Source organism: Miniopterus natalensis, chromosome 3 (genome assembly GCF_054644295.1).
Source record: "Miniopterus natalensis isolate mMinNat1 chromosome 3, mMinNat1.hap1, whole genome shotgun sequence".
In the NCBI taxonomy this organism is placed as follows: domain Eukaryota; kingdom Metazoa; phylum Chordata; class Mammalia; order Chiroptera; family Miniopteridae; genus Miniopterus; species Miniopterus natalensis.
In genome coordinates, this window is record NC_142083.1 from 87511350 (window position 1) to 87528097 (window position 16748).

At 49.6% G+C, this 16748-nt stretch overlaps 1 protein-coding gene across 1 annotated transcript in view; it reads left to right on the plus strand.

Annotated features, from left to right (window-relative positions):
* Window positions 1–16317, plus strand: part of GRIN2A (glutamate ionotropic receptor NMDA type subunit 2A) — a 342626-nt gene extending 326309 nt beyond the window's left edge. Inside the window, exons 11-12 of the mRNA XM_016197618.2 lie at window positions 8445–8683; window positions 14520–16317. Of these exons, the coding sequence (XP_016053104.2) occupies window positions 8445–8683; window positions 14520–16316 (2036 nt within the window). The 3' untranslated portion in view covers window position 16317. The remainder of the gene's footprint in view (window positions 1–8444; window positions 8684–14519) is intronic.
* Window positions 16318–16748: the final 431 nt, after the last annotated feature.

Genomic DNA, 16748 nt, shown 5'->3' on the forward strand with positions numbered 1-16748 from the left:
GACCAGGAACTGAACCTGAGACCTAAGTATGTGCCCTGACCAGGAATCGAGCCCTCTAACATTTTGGTGTATAGGACAACACTCCACCCGACTGAGTCATCCTGCCAGGGCTACAGTCAACATACTTTTATGGACCCACCTACTGTTTGCCAAGACCCACATGAGGGGCTGGGGATACAGCATAAGGGAAGATCCTCACCCTGAACAAAGTCACCTCCCAATGAGGAAGGCTTAGAAGCGATTAACAATTTTACTTGAGGGTGACAGATTCTCTGTTGACGAGATATCCCAGTGTCACTGAAGGAGAAACTGTGGTCTCTTACCAACATCCCTGTGCATTCAGGGAAGACTTCCTGGAGATGGAGACCTCTGAGCTGTACCACAAATATAGCCATTGCCAAGTTTTCAGCATGATGTCATACAGCGGGTATAGCCACAGTAAATTGTTACAGTGCTGGTGATATTAATGACAATTTACAATGGATCTTTGTCAGCAATTTTTTGCAAGTGGGCTTCATCCAGTTGTTACATACCTTGGGAGCAGAAGAGTTTAATCTATATGTTCTGCCTGACTCTGAGGCCAGGACCAGACTCTAATAGTGGTTGTATTACTGGGATAGAAGTTCCTGGTGACCTCCCTCTACACTATAGCACCACTGTTCAAATTTCCCATCTCTAACCCACCTATAACAGCCTGCCTTACATTACGTGTGAGAAGACACTGGGTTTCCATGGACAGCAGTGGAAGAATCTTGCGTCCACCAAGCATACAGCTGGTCTCATCCAATGGCCCCACTGTTCCCAGGATACCCCAGACTCCTTAGCATGAAAGTTGAGTCCTTTGTAAAGGGCTCCTGCCTTTTAGGCCCCTCCTCTGATCACTTCTCTCTTCCCCTAAGCCTCTGATCTCAAAACACTCCATGTTTTTCTCCTGTCTCCGGCCCTGTGCAAATTCAGTCATCTCATCCTGCCATAATTACTAGTCTGCAGGGCTGTCTCTCCCACAGGACTCTCAGCTTATAGGGGCCAAAAACTGTATTATCCATCTCTGTATGAAAATACAGAGATGCCAACCAGGTGCTAAGTGCTTGAAAAATGTCCTTTTTTAATGAATGAATGAATGAATGAATGAATGAAAATGAATGAGTGAATGGATGTAAGAGAGAGTAAGGCAAAGCAAAATGATGTCTTTGGAGAACCAAAAAGAATTCGTTTTCTTGACCAGAAATGAAATAAAACATTAAACTCAGCTTCTCCAAACCACACACTATTTCTTCCCGTGCCATCATGCCCAGGGTCATGTTCTTTGGCCAGAAACCAAGGGAAGGAAATATGTAGATGTGTGCCTGCAAGGGGATGTGTGTGGGCTGAGTTGAGAAGATGTATTTCGGCACATTCGCAGGCCCTGGATGAAGCCTAAAGGGTATAGGTTCAAGATAGACTCTTCCGTGTCTGACCTCGGGGGGAGGCATGCTCAGAAAGCCTGAAGGCTAGTCACATTGCTCCCTGTAAAATCCTTTCCCGGAGCAATGCCCTCAGTGCTCAGACAGCCTCACGGAATGGAATGAAATCTAATCTGAAAAGCAACTGCAGTCCCTGGGGAGGTGGGGAGAGTGAGTCTGAGGGCAACGTAAGGAACTGATTTATCTTACTTCGAACACAATGGATTCTTCTTGGAGGCCTAAGCCTTCTCGCTGGGCACGCATCCTTGGACTCCTAGACTCCATGAGTTGGGGGTGGGGAGGGCACAGGAAGGGGTGTGTGATCTACCCCACGCCCCAGCTTCCCTGGCTTCAGACAGGAGGTAATGTTATCTTCAGCGATACTGATGTGTAACAGTGTGTGCCAGGCGCTGCGTGCGGGCAACCTCATTGAATTCCAGCAAAACTCCTCCACGTCAAATGCTGTTGTCCTCCATTTGGCAGGTGTTAGAGCTGGTGCTCAGTGAGACTGAGCAAGTTCCTTAACCTCTCTGTGCCCATCTGTAAAATGGGTGTGATAACGGCACCATTCACATTAAGTTGATATGAGAGCTACATGGGTAAATAATTGAAAATTCTAATACACTGCCTGAAACAGAAGAGAATTTATGTAACTTTGTTAAATAAAAAAATAGCAAAATAAATGAATGAATGGGTGCAGGGATGGATAGATAAGAGGAGTATCTGGATTAAAATCACGTGGGTAGCAGGTGTTGAAGGAGGGAGTTGAATGCAGGCAGTGCGATTCTCATAGTGCCCCTGCAACTGCGCAGCCCCTCCAGGATGATCTGACGTGCTCCCCAAACCCTCGGGACGGGGCACTACCTTTTGTAGCTCATCCTAGTGTTTTCTACCTGAAACTTCCTTTCCTGCGACTTGCCGGATGGTGTCTACTTGAATTTTCATTCATTGTTTTTTGCAAATCTGAAACGCGTGGCTTCTCCCTTGTAAGTGAGCGGATGGATAATGTGAGGCTCCGTGCTGGTGCAGGTGTGCGGGCCCGCAGCCTGCATCCTTTCAGTGCAGGCCGTGGTCTCACCAGTTCTGCACGTTTCATGCAGCCTCTTGCAGCATCACCTGAGCTGCCAATGGCAGCAAGTCTGAGACACACGGGTGCACGGTGCTGTCTCAATGATCCTCGCCTGCTCCCTTTTCGATTTTACATCTTTCTGGCTCCTGCCCCTTGAAGCCCCACCACTCTGCCCTTTAACTGGCAATGTTGGGGAAGAGAGAGGACTGTGACACAGCCTTCCTAGGGTGGCAGAGAGCTCCGAGGCTGGCAGAGAGAACTGTGCTGGCAGTGCCTTCTTCCCCAAGACAGATATGGGAAGGACTCCCGAACAGGTGTGACTTCCATGGATACAAAGGCATCCTCAAGTGCGCGTGGGCTTCCTGCCTGTCATTAGAGGTATAGAGAGGGAGAGCTCTGGGCTCTCAGCTCTCAGGTGGAGAGAAGAAGACAATATGGGCCTGGCTGCAAACTCAACGCTGCTTGGGCTCCCTCTGCTCCCAGGAGAGCTCTTAGCTTTTGTCTTTCCAGCAAGAACGAGTCTGCTGCAGGAAGGACATTTAATTGTCCCATTTACCAGCTGCAGTTTACAAGATCGCATCGACAGGGATGGTGGCCTCTTTGTAATGGAGCAACTGACAGCCAAGTGAATATCACAGGGCCGCTCCTCAGAAAGCGGCATTTGCTGCTTCGCCCAGCTGAGTGCATGCAAACTTCCCAGCCTTTTACTCTCAGGTCTGCTGCGAGCTCCCTCTTGCTCTGCATCTTCTCTATTCATGTGGCAGAAACTCTCCCCCGCCAGCCCTGCGCATTCTTGCAGTGCTGCCCGGTTTGAGCCTGGGGATGTAAGGAGAGCAACAGCAACAGAAAATATGTATCCGGTGCTTGCCATGTGCTGCAGCCATGAGAAATACCCAAATTATAAAACATGGTCCCTGGTCTCCCTCGAGGAGATTACAATATACTTGAGTAAATTAAAAACGAAGTAAGAAAGTATTTGAACTGCAGTTCAGCGCTCTCGTAGCAGAAGGCTGTGAGGCAGCAAATGATTAACTGGAAAGTGATTGGAACAGGCTGTAATTGGCATTGAGAATTGAGCATTTTGTTCGTTTGTGATGCAGGTCTGGTTTACCAAGCTGACTTATTCAAAGAGAGGCGTCGTTTGGGCAGAGGGCAGAGGGAGGAGGGGAAATCTTTATATTGGCATCTGAAAGGAATCACATGATGTTTCTTGTACCCAGACTGACCCTGGTCCAGGCACACAAACCTGGCTGTCTTTGGGACACACCAAGAGAAAGATGTGCTGGGAATTTGACAAAACATAGTGAAAACACCCATTTTTATGTCCTCACAGACTCCAGAGAGAGGAGGGAGTCGGCAGCACACTATATTTTTGAGGGGATGGCATCAGAGTTTTGTGAGAAGACGAGGCAATGCTGTAAATCTTGAGCGGAATTTGGATAAGTTGGTGGTGGTGTTGGGTGGACAATGAGGTTACACGACAGTCTCCCATGACGTTAGTGACTGTGGGAAAGCACTGGGGGCTGTTGGAAGGAAAGGACTGGAATTCAAGATACCCCTCCCCATCACTTTGCCTGCACCACTGAGTAACCAGCACCCTTCCTTGTGAGTGAAGAATTTATAAAGAAATATATTTCCTATTTTCTCCTTCCATAAATGTGCATGCCACTTAAATCCTGACTACAAAAGTTATACACGTGTATATGGCTGTGGTACAATGGAAAACCAAACTTACTTGAGCCCCCCTCATGCTGCAAACATGTAGCTCAGGATGAAATACAATTGCACACACACACACACTCACACACTCGCACAATTCACTGTCCAGGTGAAAAGAAAGGAAAACCCTTAGCTGCCAGAAACAGAGAGGGGTGGGATATTCTCATGGTACAGCCTAAGGGATACAAGCTGTAGGGGTGGGGTCGGGACTCTGACACCCACATCGGGCCCTGGATCGTGCAAAGGGAATAGAAAATGATACACTGCATAAACCTGAGACCTTCGGTAAATCAACACATCTGTGCAAAGGAGATTAGAAAAAACTGTCCATCCAAGCAAAGAAAGCTTGCCATCTGTTTGAAGCTCTGAGAAATTAAAGCCAAAATGAGTATGGAGGTCTAAATGTATATACTTCTTAAATGGTGCGGTAACTACGGTAAAAAAGTTTTCATACAAAAACTGATGCATTGACAGTTCCTGGAACAGCGGTGGGAGCAAACCCAGCCCCCTACCGTGGGGACATTTCTCTAGCCAGGTGTGCTTGGGATCCCCCTGGGGGATAGGGGGAGAGCAAGTCTGCTGAAGATTAGCATGCTCCTAGTCAAAAGTGACTAACATCACAGGAAAGTGACCCACCATGAGAGTCAGCGCCCAACCAGCTGAGGCGGTGAACCCCAAGAACCAAGGGAGTGAGGAGGGGGCAGGGCAGAAAATAACCTACAGGGCCGTAAGGGTGAAATGATTAAATGTAAAAGTTTTTAAAATAACAAAAGAGTAGGGCGTTATGATAAAAAGAACAAGCAGAACTTTAAAAGAGCCAGAAGAATGTCACAATTAAAACAGACAGAAATTAAAACATAAGGCTAAATATTACTAATGAAAGAATAAATGAACTGGAAAATGTGTGAATCATCTAACTGCAGGACAGAGAGATAAAGGAATGGAAAATATTAAAACAAACTCAATAACCTAGAGGGTGGAATGAGAAGGTCCAGAATAGTTTAAACAACATTTTCAGAAGGGAAAAAAAGACAGGATTATCATGTACCACTAGAGAATTGAGATACCACTACACACCTCACTAGAATGCCTGAAGTCGGAAACACTGGCAACCCTGATCAGTGCTGGCGAGGGCGTGGAGCTAGAGGAGCTCCCGTTCGCTGCTGGTGGGAACATGCGACGGCACAGCCACTCTGGAAGGCAGTTTGGCGGTTTCCTACTAAGCTAAACAGCCTTACCAAGCGATCCAGCAATACGCTCCTAGGTATCGACCCAAACGAGTTGCAAACTTATGTCCACGGGAAAACCTGCACATGACTGTTTATAGCAACTTTATTCAAACCTGGTAAAACTGGGGAGCAACCAAGATGTCCTTCAGCAGGTGTCTGGACAAACTATACATCTATGCAGTGGAATATTATTCGGCAATAAAAAGAAATGAGCTTCTCAAGCCGCTGAAACACACGAAAGAACCTTAAGTGCACACTGTTAAGTGAAAGGAGCCCGCAGGAAAAGGCTACGTACCATGTGGTTCCAACCATATGATGTTCTGGAAAAGACACAACTATAGAGATGGTTTAAAGATCCGTGGTTGCCAGGGGCTGAGATGGAGGGTAGGGATAGATGAATAGTTGGAGCACAGGGGATTCTTAGGGCAGTAGAAATACTCTAGAATACTGCAGTGGTGGATACCTGACATTCAGCACTCAGCAAAATTCACAGAACTACAACACAGAGTGAACTCTAATGTAAACTATGGGCTTTTAGTTAATAATAATGCATCAAGATTGGTTCACAAATTGTAAAACAATTTACCACACCAATGTCAGCTGTTAATCGGGGAAAGGGAGGGAAACGGGGCCAGGGAGTATATGGAAACTCTCTGTTCTTTCTGCTCAGTTTTTCATTATATCTAAAACTATTCTAAAAATAAAGTCTATTAATTTTTTAAGAGATAGGAGAGTTAATACGCAAAGCAACGATGGGTGAGATTTTCCCCGAGTTAAATTTATATGAGTCACCACATTGAAGAATCGCACCTAGTCCAGAACAGAGTAAATATAACAAACCCACACCTTGATTCCACCCCAAAGGCAAAATGAAATTCTCAAAAGCAAGTCGGGAGAAAATAGAACTTGCATAGCAAGTAATTATGAGCTGGCTTCTAATACCAGCTGCAGTCTAAATCAGAAGACTCACAACAGCTTCAAAAGGTCAAGAAAAAATAATTGTCGACTTAGATTTTTGTGTGCCACCAAATCAGTCAGAGCGAGAACAAACCAAACGGAAACCACTCTGATTCCACAGAACTTAAGAAGAGCGCAGTATGAAAGCGGTCATTAGATTAACGTCTTCAAAAGGGAGCAAATAAACATGTGGAGTGTTTCCTTTGTTTTTCTCTACACGTCTCTTGTATCCTAGAGATCACACACACACACACACACACACACACACACACACACACACAAGATAGTCCTACCTTCCATTTAACATGATATGCATCTCCCTTGGTTTTCACTGCCCTTGGGGGACAGAGTGTGAAGGCTGAATCACAGTCTAAGTGCCATCGTTTACTGAACTGCTAGACAGCTAGTATGATCGCTAGGCATTTAGATCAGAGAATTTGGCAACTGGATAAAATGCACGTGAAAGACACAAAATACTGCTGAGCGTCCCATCGCCGTTTCCCCTTGGAGAACCCCAGCTGCTCCTTCCGTCGCTCGCTGGGGCTGGAGGTGCTCAGTGTGCAAGGGGCCCTTCAGAGCCGGACGGATGCCTCTTCCCAACCCGTGCTCTGCGCCCAGTGCGCTGCTTGTGGGCAACTCTTAGAATAATCCTGGATGTTCTTTTAAAAGAAGAGGAAAGAAACATATCTGAGGACGCCGGTGTGCCAGGCACTGCGCCGGGCATTTCCTTCCAACAAGCCCGGGAAGGCTGCAGTTTATGAGAAGTCCCTGTGATCCCAGGGCTACAGCTTGTAGTTTGGCGCATGTGAGCTCGTTTTGGTCCTCACCACACACCTAGGCAATGTGCGGTATTATTACACCCATTTCACAGGCAGGGTAGCCTGGCCCCGCGGTCACACAGCTGGGGAGTGGTGAAGTCCTAACTGGACTGCGGGTGTCCCCACTGTAGCAGGCGGCCGGTTCACCCACGTCCTGCTCCAGGGCTGGGGTGCTCGGGGTCGGGGTTGGAGAGCCACAGGGTGGGCAGAACATGATGATAATGACCAAAAGCAAACCCCCAGGAAGCACAGAAAAGGCTGTGCCCAGAGCTACCCATCATCTCATTGCCCCCTCCTGCAGCGACGCGAGGCGGGCGGTGGTCGTGTCCCTGCCTTCGCCCAGCTGGCAGCGCGCAGACCCGGGAGCTGGGTACCCTGCCTCCGGGGGGCTGGGTGCTCTGCTTCTGGGGGCTGGGTGGCCTGTCTCTGGGGGCTGGGTGGCCTGTCTCCGGGGAGCAGTTGGGTGGCCTGTCTCTGGGGAGCAGTTGGGTGCCCTGCCTCCGGGGGGCTGGGTGCTCTGCCTCCGGGAGCTGGGTGGCCTGCCCTCAGGGAACTGGGTGGCCTGCCTCCGGGAGCTGGGTGTTCTGCCTCCGGGGAGCAGCTGAGTGGCCTGCCCCCTAGGCGGCTGGGTGGCCTGTCTCGGGGAACTGGGTGCTCTGCCTCCGGGAATTGGGTGTCTGCCTCCAGGAGCTGGGTGGCCTGTCTCTGGGAACTGGGTGCTCTGCCCCTGGGAGCTGGGTGGCCTGACCCTGGGGGCTGGGTGCTCTGCCCCCGGGAGCTGGGTGGCCTGACCCTGGGGGCTGGGTGCTCTGCCCCTGGGAGCTGGGTGGCCTGACCCTGGGGGCTGGGTGCTCTGCCCCCGGGAGCTGGGTGCTCTGTCTCTGGGGGCTGGGTGCTCTGCCCCCGGGAGCTGGGTGCTCTGTGTCCGGGGGCTGGGTGCTCTGCCCCCGGGAGCTGGGTGGCCTGACCCTGGGAGCTGGGTGCTCTGCCCCCGGGAGCTGGGTGCTCTGTCTCCGGGGGCTGGGTGCTCTGCCCCCGGGAGCTGGGTGGCCTGTCTCCGGGGGCTGGGTGCTCTGCCTCTGGGGAGCTGGGTGCTCTGTCTCCGGGGGCTGGGTGCTCTGCCCCCGGGAGCTGGGTGGCCCGCCCGGGTGGCGCAGCCCCGCGCCCAGGCCCCTGTCCGCCGCTCACCGCCCGCGGCCTGTCTCCGCAGGTGAGATGGAGGAGCTGGAGGCGCTGTGGCTCACCGGCATCTGCCACCACGAGAAGAACGAGGTGATGAGCAGCCAGCTGGACGTGGACAACATGGCGGGCGTCTTCTACATGCTGGCGGCCGCCATGGCGCTGAGCCTCATCACCTTCGTCTGGGAGCACCTCTTCTACTGGAAGCTGCGCTTCTGCTTCACCGGCGTCTGCTCCGACCGCCCGGGGCTGCTCTTCTCCATCAGCAGGGTCAGTAGCCGGCCGGCCTCTGGCGGTGGGAGGTCGGGGAGGCGCTGGGCCTCTGGAGAATCGGGGAGCCGTGACCCCTTGGGGTGGGGGGTTTGGGGGAGCTGTGGCTCCCCCCCTCATTCTCCAGCCCCAGGCGTTCCAAGCAGGGCTGCAAACCCAGACGGCTGTGGGAGCCCAGGGAGGACGGGTGAGCGGGGAGCAGGCCGGGCATGAGCCAGACCCGCGACGGGGAGAACAGCGCCCGACCTGGGTGTCGGGGGGAACGGGGGTCCCGGGCTCTGCGGCAGACTGCAGAATGCTTAGCACCCCTGAAGGGGCAGTCATCCTCAACGGGGGATGGGAATGCAGAGCCAGTATTATCAGCCCTTCTTATCTGTGAAAGAGAAAGTAGCTGTCTGGTTTTATATGACACCTTTCAACTTTTAAATATTAGTAACTAATTCCATTAAAAAAAACAAACACAAAAACCACAAAACATCCTGTGGGCCAAACAGAGCAGCCTGTGGCCTCCATGATTAGCACCCAGACATGCTGTGGGCACTGCTGACACGCCACGCAGGGTGCTGCAGCGTGGGCCTGCGTTCCAGCAAGACGTGATCGACACACGGCCACGCTACGTGTATACACACCCAGCAAAGCACAGAGAGTGTGTGCAATGCAACGGAGCCTGGAATGAACCAGACCTGAAGAACCATGAGAAGATGCACACACATCAAACAAGACAAAAGACACATTCAGCCCAACATAAACTACAGCACAGAGCACGTGCTGTGTGAGCTCATATGCAATACAAGAAAAGCTCCTTTTATTCTGCACAACGTGGCATGTGTGTGTCGCCATAAAAGGCATGTAAATGTGACATCACTCACCAGTGGAAAATGTTTATATTTGTGCAGCACATATATGTGCCAGGCACCATATAATAAGAACTTCATACTCTCCATTCATTTAACCTACAAACCAAATCCATGAGTAGGTACTGTAATTAGCTCGATTGCAGATGGGGAGACTCAAGAGTTAGGAGGTTAGGGGAATTATCCAAGGACGCACAGTCTCTGCGGAGGCAAGATTTGAATCTAGATGGTGTGCCAGCCAGAGTCTACACTCTTATACAAGCAACAAACATCAAACACAAGCGAATTTGATACAGATCATACTATACAACATATATGTGCATGCAATTCACATAATATGTTTACATATTCAACACAATCTAGTTATTTACATGCTTCATAATAAAAGCACATAACTACTCATCTTCCAACATAGTATAACATTATCTTTCTATCTGGTAACCAATCAATCAATCATCTATCCATCCATTCATCCATCTATTTGTTCATCTGTCAGTTCGTCCATGCACCCATCCATCTATCCATCCATCCATTCAATCTATTTATATTCCTATTTCTTCCATGTACTCACCTTGAAATTTTTTCACTCTGAAAGACTTAAATTAATTGGGATTTGAAACATGGTGAAAAATATTTGGTTAAAAACATCTAATTTTATGTGCTAAGATTTGCTGAGAAAACTAAATAATTGTTTTAAAAGGAATTTGTGTATCCTTAGCATTTGGTGATTTTAAGAACTTTGGAGATTCAGAAGGTGCACGTTAGCTCAGTGAGGACGATTTATATTCTCCAAGCAGGGGCACTATAAACTTGAGCTCTGTGCACATACATATTTCTTAATTAGCTTGATGGCATCTAAACACACAGGTTACTTAAAAATAACAACGTGCATGCAGCCAGGTATGCCAAGTTTAAGCTAAATCTCGCTGCCAATTACTACAGGCTTTCTATATCCAAAGGGTTCTGGGATTATCATGGGCAAATGCACACTGTTGCAATTACTTATAGATCCTGCTTGTGTTTGGAAGAGCTTTTCCTCTGTCTGAGGTACATTAAGGGAGCCAAGTTGATAGGGTTATTATTATAAGAAATGAACTAAATCCTTCATTCCCATTCCAAGCACCCTAAAGAATGGAGTGGAGGGGAGACTGAGCACACAGGAGCAGCCGTTGCTGTGTTGCGGCCTGACTGGCTGGAATTTGAACTTCAGCCTCCCTTCCCTAAGGCAGAGTGGACACCTCATCCCATAGGAGCACTGAAGGGACTTGTGTGTCCCCTTGAAACTCCCAGCTACCCTCCCTCCTACCCCCGAAGGTTGCAGGGAGCCCTGCTTGAGCACAGACCCTCCTCCCCAGATACAGTTTGTCTTTTAAAATAAGTACAGCCTGATATGTGTGAATTAAAAGAGCTTATCCCTAATGTACTTTTCTCATTCCGAGTTTGCCTAACAAATCTCTCATTTATTAAAGGAACTCAGAATGGGCTTAGCCCCAGATGCTGTGCATAGAAGAGCTTCTGGGTAGCTAAAAAAACGTACTTACTTTCTGGTCAAGGGCCGGCATGCACCTTTAAAGCTTGTCTTATGTACATACTCACACACATGCCACCTTACCTATGTGCTTACTCACAGTGCAGAGAACACACACCGAAGCAAAAGTGTCTCCATTGTGTACACACGATCATTTTCTGTAAAACAACAACAGCAAAAAACAAAAAACATGCAGTGGGGAATTCCCAAGCAAAGAACTTAGTGTCCTACAAATGCAAGGTCACAACAACACAAACAATTATGCCTATTGTGTAAAAGAGAGCCTGGGTCATTATCTCTAATCCTCACGGTACCCTGTGAAGTTGATTAGATGACACCCCCATCCTATGGATGGAGACAGTGAGGCCCAACAGGTTCGAATGGGACCCTTCTGGGTTCACTTTATGTGTCCTTGAAACAATAGGGGTCTTCTCACTTCATCTCTCATGCCGGAAAAGAAAGCATGAGAGAGGAAAGTTGTCTGTGTGTGCAGGGCTGGGTCACAGGTTTTCACCAGTTTCAGAGTTTAGACTCCTCTGTAAGGGATGATCCAGGATCCTCTGAAATTCACTTCTACCTCAAGGCAGGGTTTTCTGCACACAAGCCAGGTCTCTCCATCACCAGTGCTCTTTTTAGTACACTGACCAGCCAGACAACAGATGTCAAGTTATTGCCACACAGCAGACACACCAGCCTTCCTGTGGGCTTGTCCCTTGGGAAGCTCCTGGATAATTTGAACCAATGCACACCTGAGATACGTGCATGTCTGGCACTGCCTAGGGAAAAAGCCAGAGCTCAGAGAAGCCATTTATTTAACATTAGAACCAAGCTTCTCCCACAGCGGTGGCCTTTGTCTTCAATGCCTTACAAAACTGTGCCCTCTTGTCTGCGGGATGCCCTTAGCTTTTGTTTTCTCTCTAAAATGCTTTCTCTCTCATGTAGAAAAAAATATTCATTGTCACCAGCATAAAAAAGCTGCCTCATTGTCTCCTGAAACGTGAGGAATGGGAGACACAGCAAAGCCAAGGACCAGGGAGATAGAACCATGGCACCTTCCCCATGAGCTCAGATGAGGGCAGTTGGAAACAGTGAAAGAAGCTTCTGGCTAGTCCACAGCTGGGACCAGTAGAGTAACACAGACTTAGTCCATTTGGGCTGTTATAACAAAATACCACAGACTCAGTAGCTTATAAATTATACAGTTATTGCTCACAGTTGTGGAAACTGGGAGTCCGAATGGTCAAGTGAGGGCCCTCTTCTGGGTGATAGACATCTTGTGTCCTCACATGGTGGAAGGGATGAGGGAGCTCTCTGGGGTTCCTTTTATAAGGGCACTAATCCCACTCATTGAGTCCTTCCTGCAGCTCCACCAGGGAGATGCGCCTGGGAGCTGCCTTAGCCATGTCCTGTGAGTTAGTCCCAGGGCAAACCAGGGATGAGAGGAAGCAGTCAGCAGCCATCCTCTCACCTTCTGAAACATAACTCGGTTCTCTGGCCACTTCTGTGGGCCCCTCCAATACAGAGACAGCCAGCTCGTCCCAGCAAGTGGGGCCGTATTGCTCTGCCAGCGACGGGGCGGAGGGAAGCACTCCAAAGCTCTAAGGGGAGGAGAGGCGTGCCTTAGAGGAACATACTGAATGACTATTGTTTTTTATCTCAAACACAGAAAATTCGAAAACAAGATTTAAGGCTACTGTTTTCATCATACTAACGGTAGGAAAAGACCCAGATCTTGGCTGATTCAAACCGACAGGAGGCGCCCTGGCTTTCACCCGCAGTCGCACAGTCCCTCTAGGTCAAGACTAAACAGGGCAGGAAAGCATAGGTTCAACATAAAGGCTCAGGACTCTGTGCTGTGCGAGGTGTACACAGGCTCGTATGACTCCACTCCCAGCCACGCTGGAGGCAGTGAGGGGAGGCGGCGCTTCCTAGCAGGTGAACAGCCAGCCACACGGGACGCAGAGGGGACTGCGGACAGGGCTGCAGGAAGGCGGGGAAGGGCGCGCTGCCGGGGCCGTGCAGCCTGCGGCTGAGAGCGGCAGAGAGATGCGCAGACAGAGCTGAGGGCTGCTGTTTACCTCTCCCCGAAGGCTAGAGGGGAGACCGTCTCCCGAAAACCATAGGAACAATGCAGCAGGCTTGAGGCTGTCACAGTTCCTTGAGCATCTCTGCGGGTGAAACCCGTCCCCGCCATGGGGAACTGATGGAGCCACTAGTATCAGAGTCCACAGTTAATCACATATGCTTTCCACGAGCTCATGCCAAAGGCGGCGGCAGCCGCGGCCCTCGCTTGTGCAAACCCCTCCTTGGGCTGGCTCCCCATCGGTCGTGGGAAGACCGGGTCACACCCTGCAGGCTGGACCTGAGCGTTTCTTTTAGGTGCGGCTGCCAGACTCTGGGAGCAGGAGTGGGGGAGGCGGGGCCACGAATCACAACGTCACCGATGTCCCCTTGCCTACTACTGTAGCATGATTAGAGTTCTTCCCTTGAGTTACGATTAAGTAGAAGTTAGCAGCTATTTTTAAGAATGGAATAAAGCGTAGGGCAAAACAAGAGACATATAGATGGGCATGCCTACGTTTGAGCTGCCCAGGAGTCCGTCATTCCCTCAGTCCCTAGATGGATTCAAGTGCAGCGCACTGTGTCATCAGGGCTCTCTACTGTCCCTGGCAACTGAAACTCAACTCTATGTTGAGCAGATTCACACACAAGCAAACACACAAAGAATATATCCAGTGGAGTAAAAGTTCGAGAGAGTGGTCCCAAAGGTGCAACCCGTGTCACGTCCCTCTGTCCACTGGGTTGTAGATTTTTCTATGATGGCTTCACTCTCAGGATAATCTCCCCACATGGTGGCAAGATGAGTCCCCTGCAACTGCTCCTTCTATCCCAGCATCTATGTCTGTTCCTCCAAAAAAGCACCTGATTGATCATGCATCGATTTCATGCCTACCCTGAGTCAGAAAACCTTTTCTGACTGACCTCCTTGGGTTTTATGACTTGGTTGATAGCTTCAGTGTGTGGGTAGGGGTAATCCCCCAAAAGAATTAATAATAGGTGGTTTTTCATGCCAACTTAGTTTATCAGTAGCTCTGGTATCCTAACTCCAAAGATGATTCTGGAAAACTTTAATAAAAAGCATGAGTTAGTGACCTGGGTATTGGAAGGCTCCATTAAATATCCCTACATGTCAATTTGAAGTCACTGAGACCCTCAAACTTCATGTATGACTATTTGCAAAAGTCTCTCTTGAGCCACAGAGACAAGATAAGCCTTCTGCTTTGCCACTGGTCTCATTCATTTAAGAAACATTATCAGGCTTCAGATTGGATTTCACTCTTCCTCCAGGGCTCCTACAAGAAGGGCCACATCTCACCTTTGCAGGTAGAGTTCAGGTGTGGAGTGGTTTCCCATCCTGGCTGCTGCTGATGGTGTGTTATGTCACTTCCCACAGGGCATTTACAGCTGCATTCACGGGGTGCACATCGAAGAAAAAAAGAAGTCACCAGACTTCAGTCTGACTGGCTCACAGAGCAACATGTTAAAACTCCTTCGGTCAGCCAAAAACATGTCCAACATCTCCAACATGAACTCCTCAAGAATGGATTCTCCCAAAAGAGCTTCCGACCTCATCCAAAGAGGTTCCCTCATCATGGACATGGTTTCAGATAAGGGAAACCTGATATATTCGGACAACAGGTCCTTTCAGGGGAAAGACAGCATTTTTGGGGACAACATGAATGAACTCCAAACATTTGTGGCCAACAGGCACAAGGACAACCTCAATAACTATGTGTTCCAGGGTCAGCACCCTCTCACTCTCAATGAGTCCAACCCTAACACAGTGGAGGTGGCTGTGAGCACGGAATCCAAAGGGAACTCCAGGCCCCGGCAGCTTTGGAAGAAATCCATGGACTCTCTACGCCAAGATTCAGTGACCCAGAACCCAGTCTCCCAGAGGGACGAGGGGACCATGGAGAATAGGACCCACTCCCTAAAGAGTCCCAGGTACCTTCCAGAAGAGGTGGCCCACTCAGACATTTCAGAAACTTCGAGTCGGGCCACGTGCCACAGGGAACCTGACAACAATAAGAACCACAAGACTAAGGACAACTTCAAAAGGTCGATGGCCTCCAAGTACCCCAAGGACTGCAGTGAGGTCGAGCGCTCCTACTTGAAAACCAAAGCGAGCTCCCCCAGAGACAAGATCTACACCATTGATGGTGAGAAGGAGCCCAGTTTCCACCTAGATCCCCCCCAGTTTGTTGAAAACATGGCCCTTCCCGAGAACATGGACTTCCCAGATGCCTACCCGGACCACAGCGAGAACTTCCGCAAGGACTCCACGCTGCCCATGAACAGGAACCCTCTGCACAATGAAGACGGGCTCCCCAACAATGACCAGTACAAGCTCTACTCCAAGCACTTCACCCTGAAAGACAAGAGTTCCCCTCTCAGCGAGGGCAGCGACCGGTACCGGCAGAACTCCACGCACTGCAGGAGCTGCCTCTCCAACCTGCCCACCTATTCGGGCCATTTCACCATGAGGTCGCCCTTCAAGTGCGACGCCTGCCTGCGGATGGGGAACCTCTACGACATCGATGAAGACCAGATGCTCCAGGAGACAGGGAACCCAGCCACCCAGGAGGAGGTCTACCAGCAGGACTGGGCACAGAACAACACCCTCCAGTTCCAAAAGAACAAGCTGAGGATTAGCCGCCAGCATTCCTACGATAACATCCTCGACAAACCCAGGGAGGTGGACCTTAGCAGGCCCTCTCGGAGCATAAGCCTCAAGGACAGGGAACGGCTCCTGGAGGGAAATTTGTACGGGAGTCTCGTTAGTGTCCCCTCCAGCAAACTCTTGGGGAACAAAAGCTCCCTCTTCCCTCAGGGCCTGGAGGACGGCAAGCGGAGCAAGTCCCTCTTGCCAGACCACACCTCCGACAACCCCTTCCTCCACTCCTACGGGGACGACCAGCGCTTAGTCATTGGGAGGTGCCCCTCGGACTCCTACAAACACTCGCTGCCATCCCAGCCAGCGAACGACAGCTATCTCCGATCCTCCTTGAGGTCCACGGCGTCGTACTGTTCCAGGGACAGTAGAGGCCACAGCGATGTGTATATTTCCGAGCATGTTATGCCTTATGCTGCAAATAAGACTAATATGTACTCTACCCCTAGGGTGTTGAATTCCTGCAGCAATAGACGTGTGTACAAGAAAATGCCTAGTATTGAATCTGATGTTTAAAACCTTCCATTAAAGTTTTATCTATAGGGAAACGTACGTAATGGCCAACATTCTGGAGGGAAAATGTTGGATGCCCAATAGTGCCCTGCAAAGAGGAAGATAATTTACGAAGGTATTTTTTTTGTTGGTTCTTTTGCACATGGCTCCATGCCATAGTCTTCCACTCAAGGAATCTCGTGAGGTGTGTGCTGGGAATGGCAGATACCAGATAGGTGAGTCCTTTAACCAAAAATAATAAGTCAAAGGGCAAGTCTCCCGGACGTGCCCACTAGGTATGTTGGCAATAACGATGCCTTGGATGCCAATGGTGATGTTGTGATTTCTTATATTCCAAATTCCATTAAGCCAGTCCACCATGCAGTTTCCTCATCAGAAATGCCTAACGGTTTCTTTAATACAGAATAAGCAATATGGTATGCATGTAAATCCGAC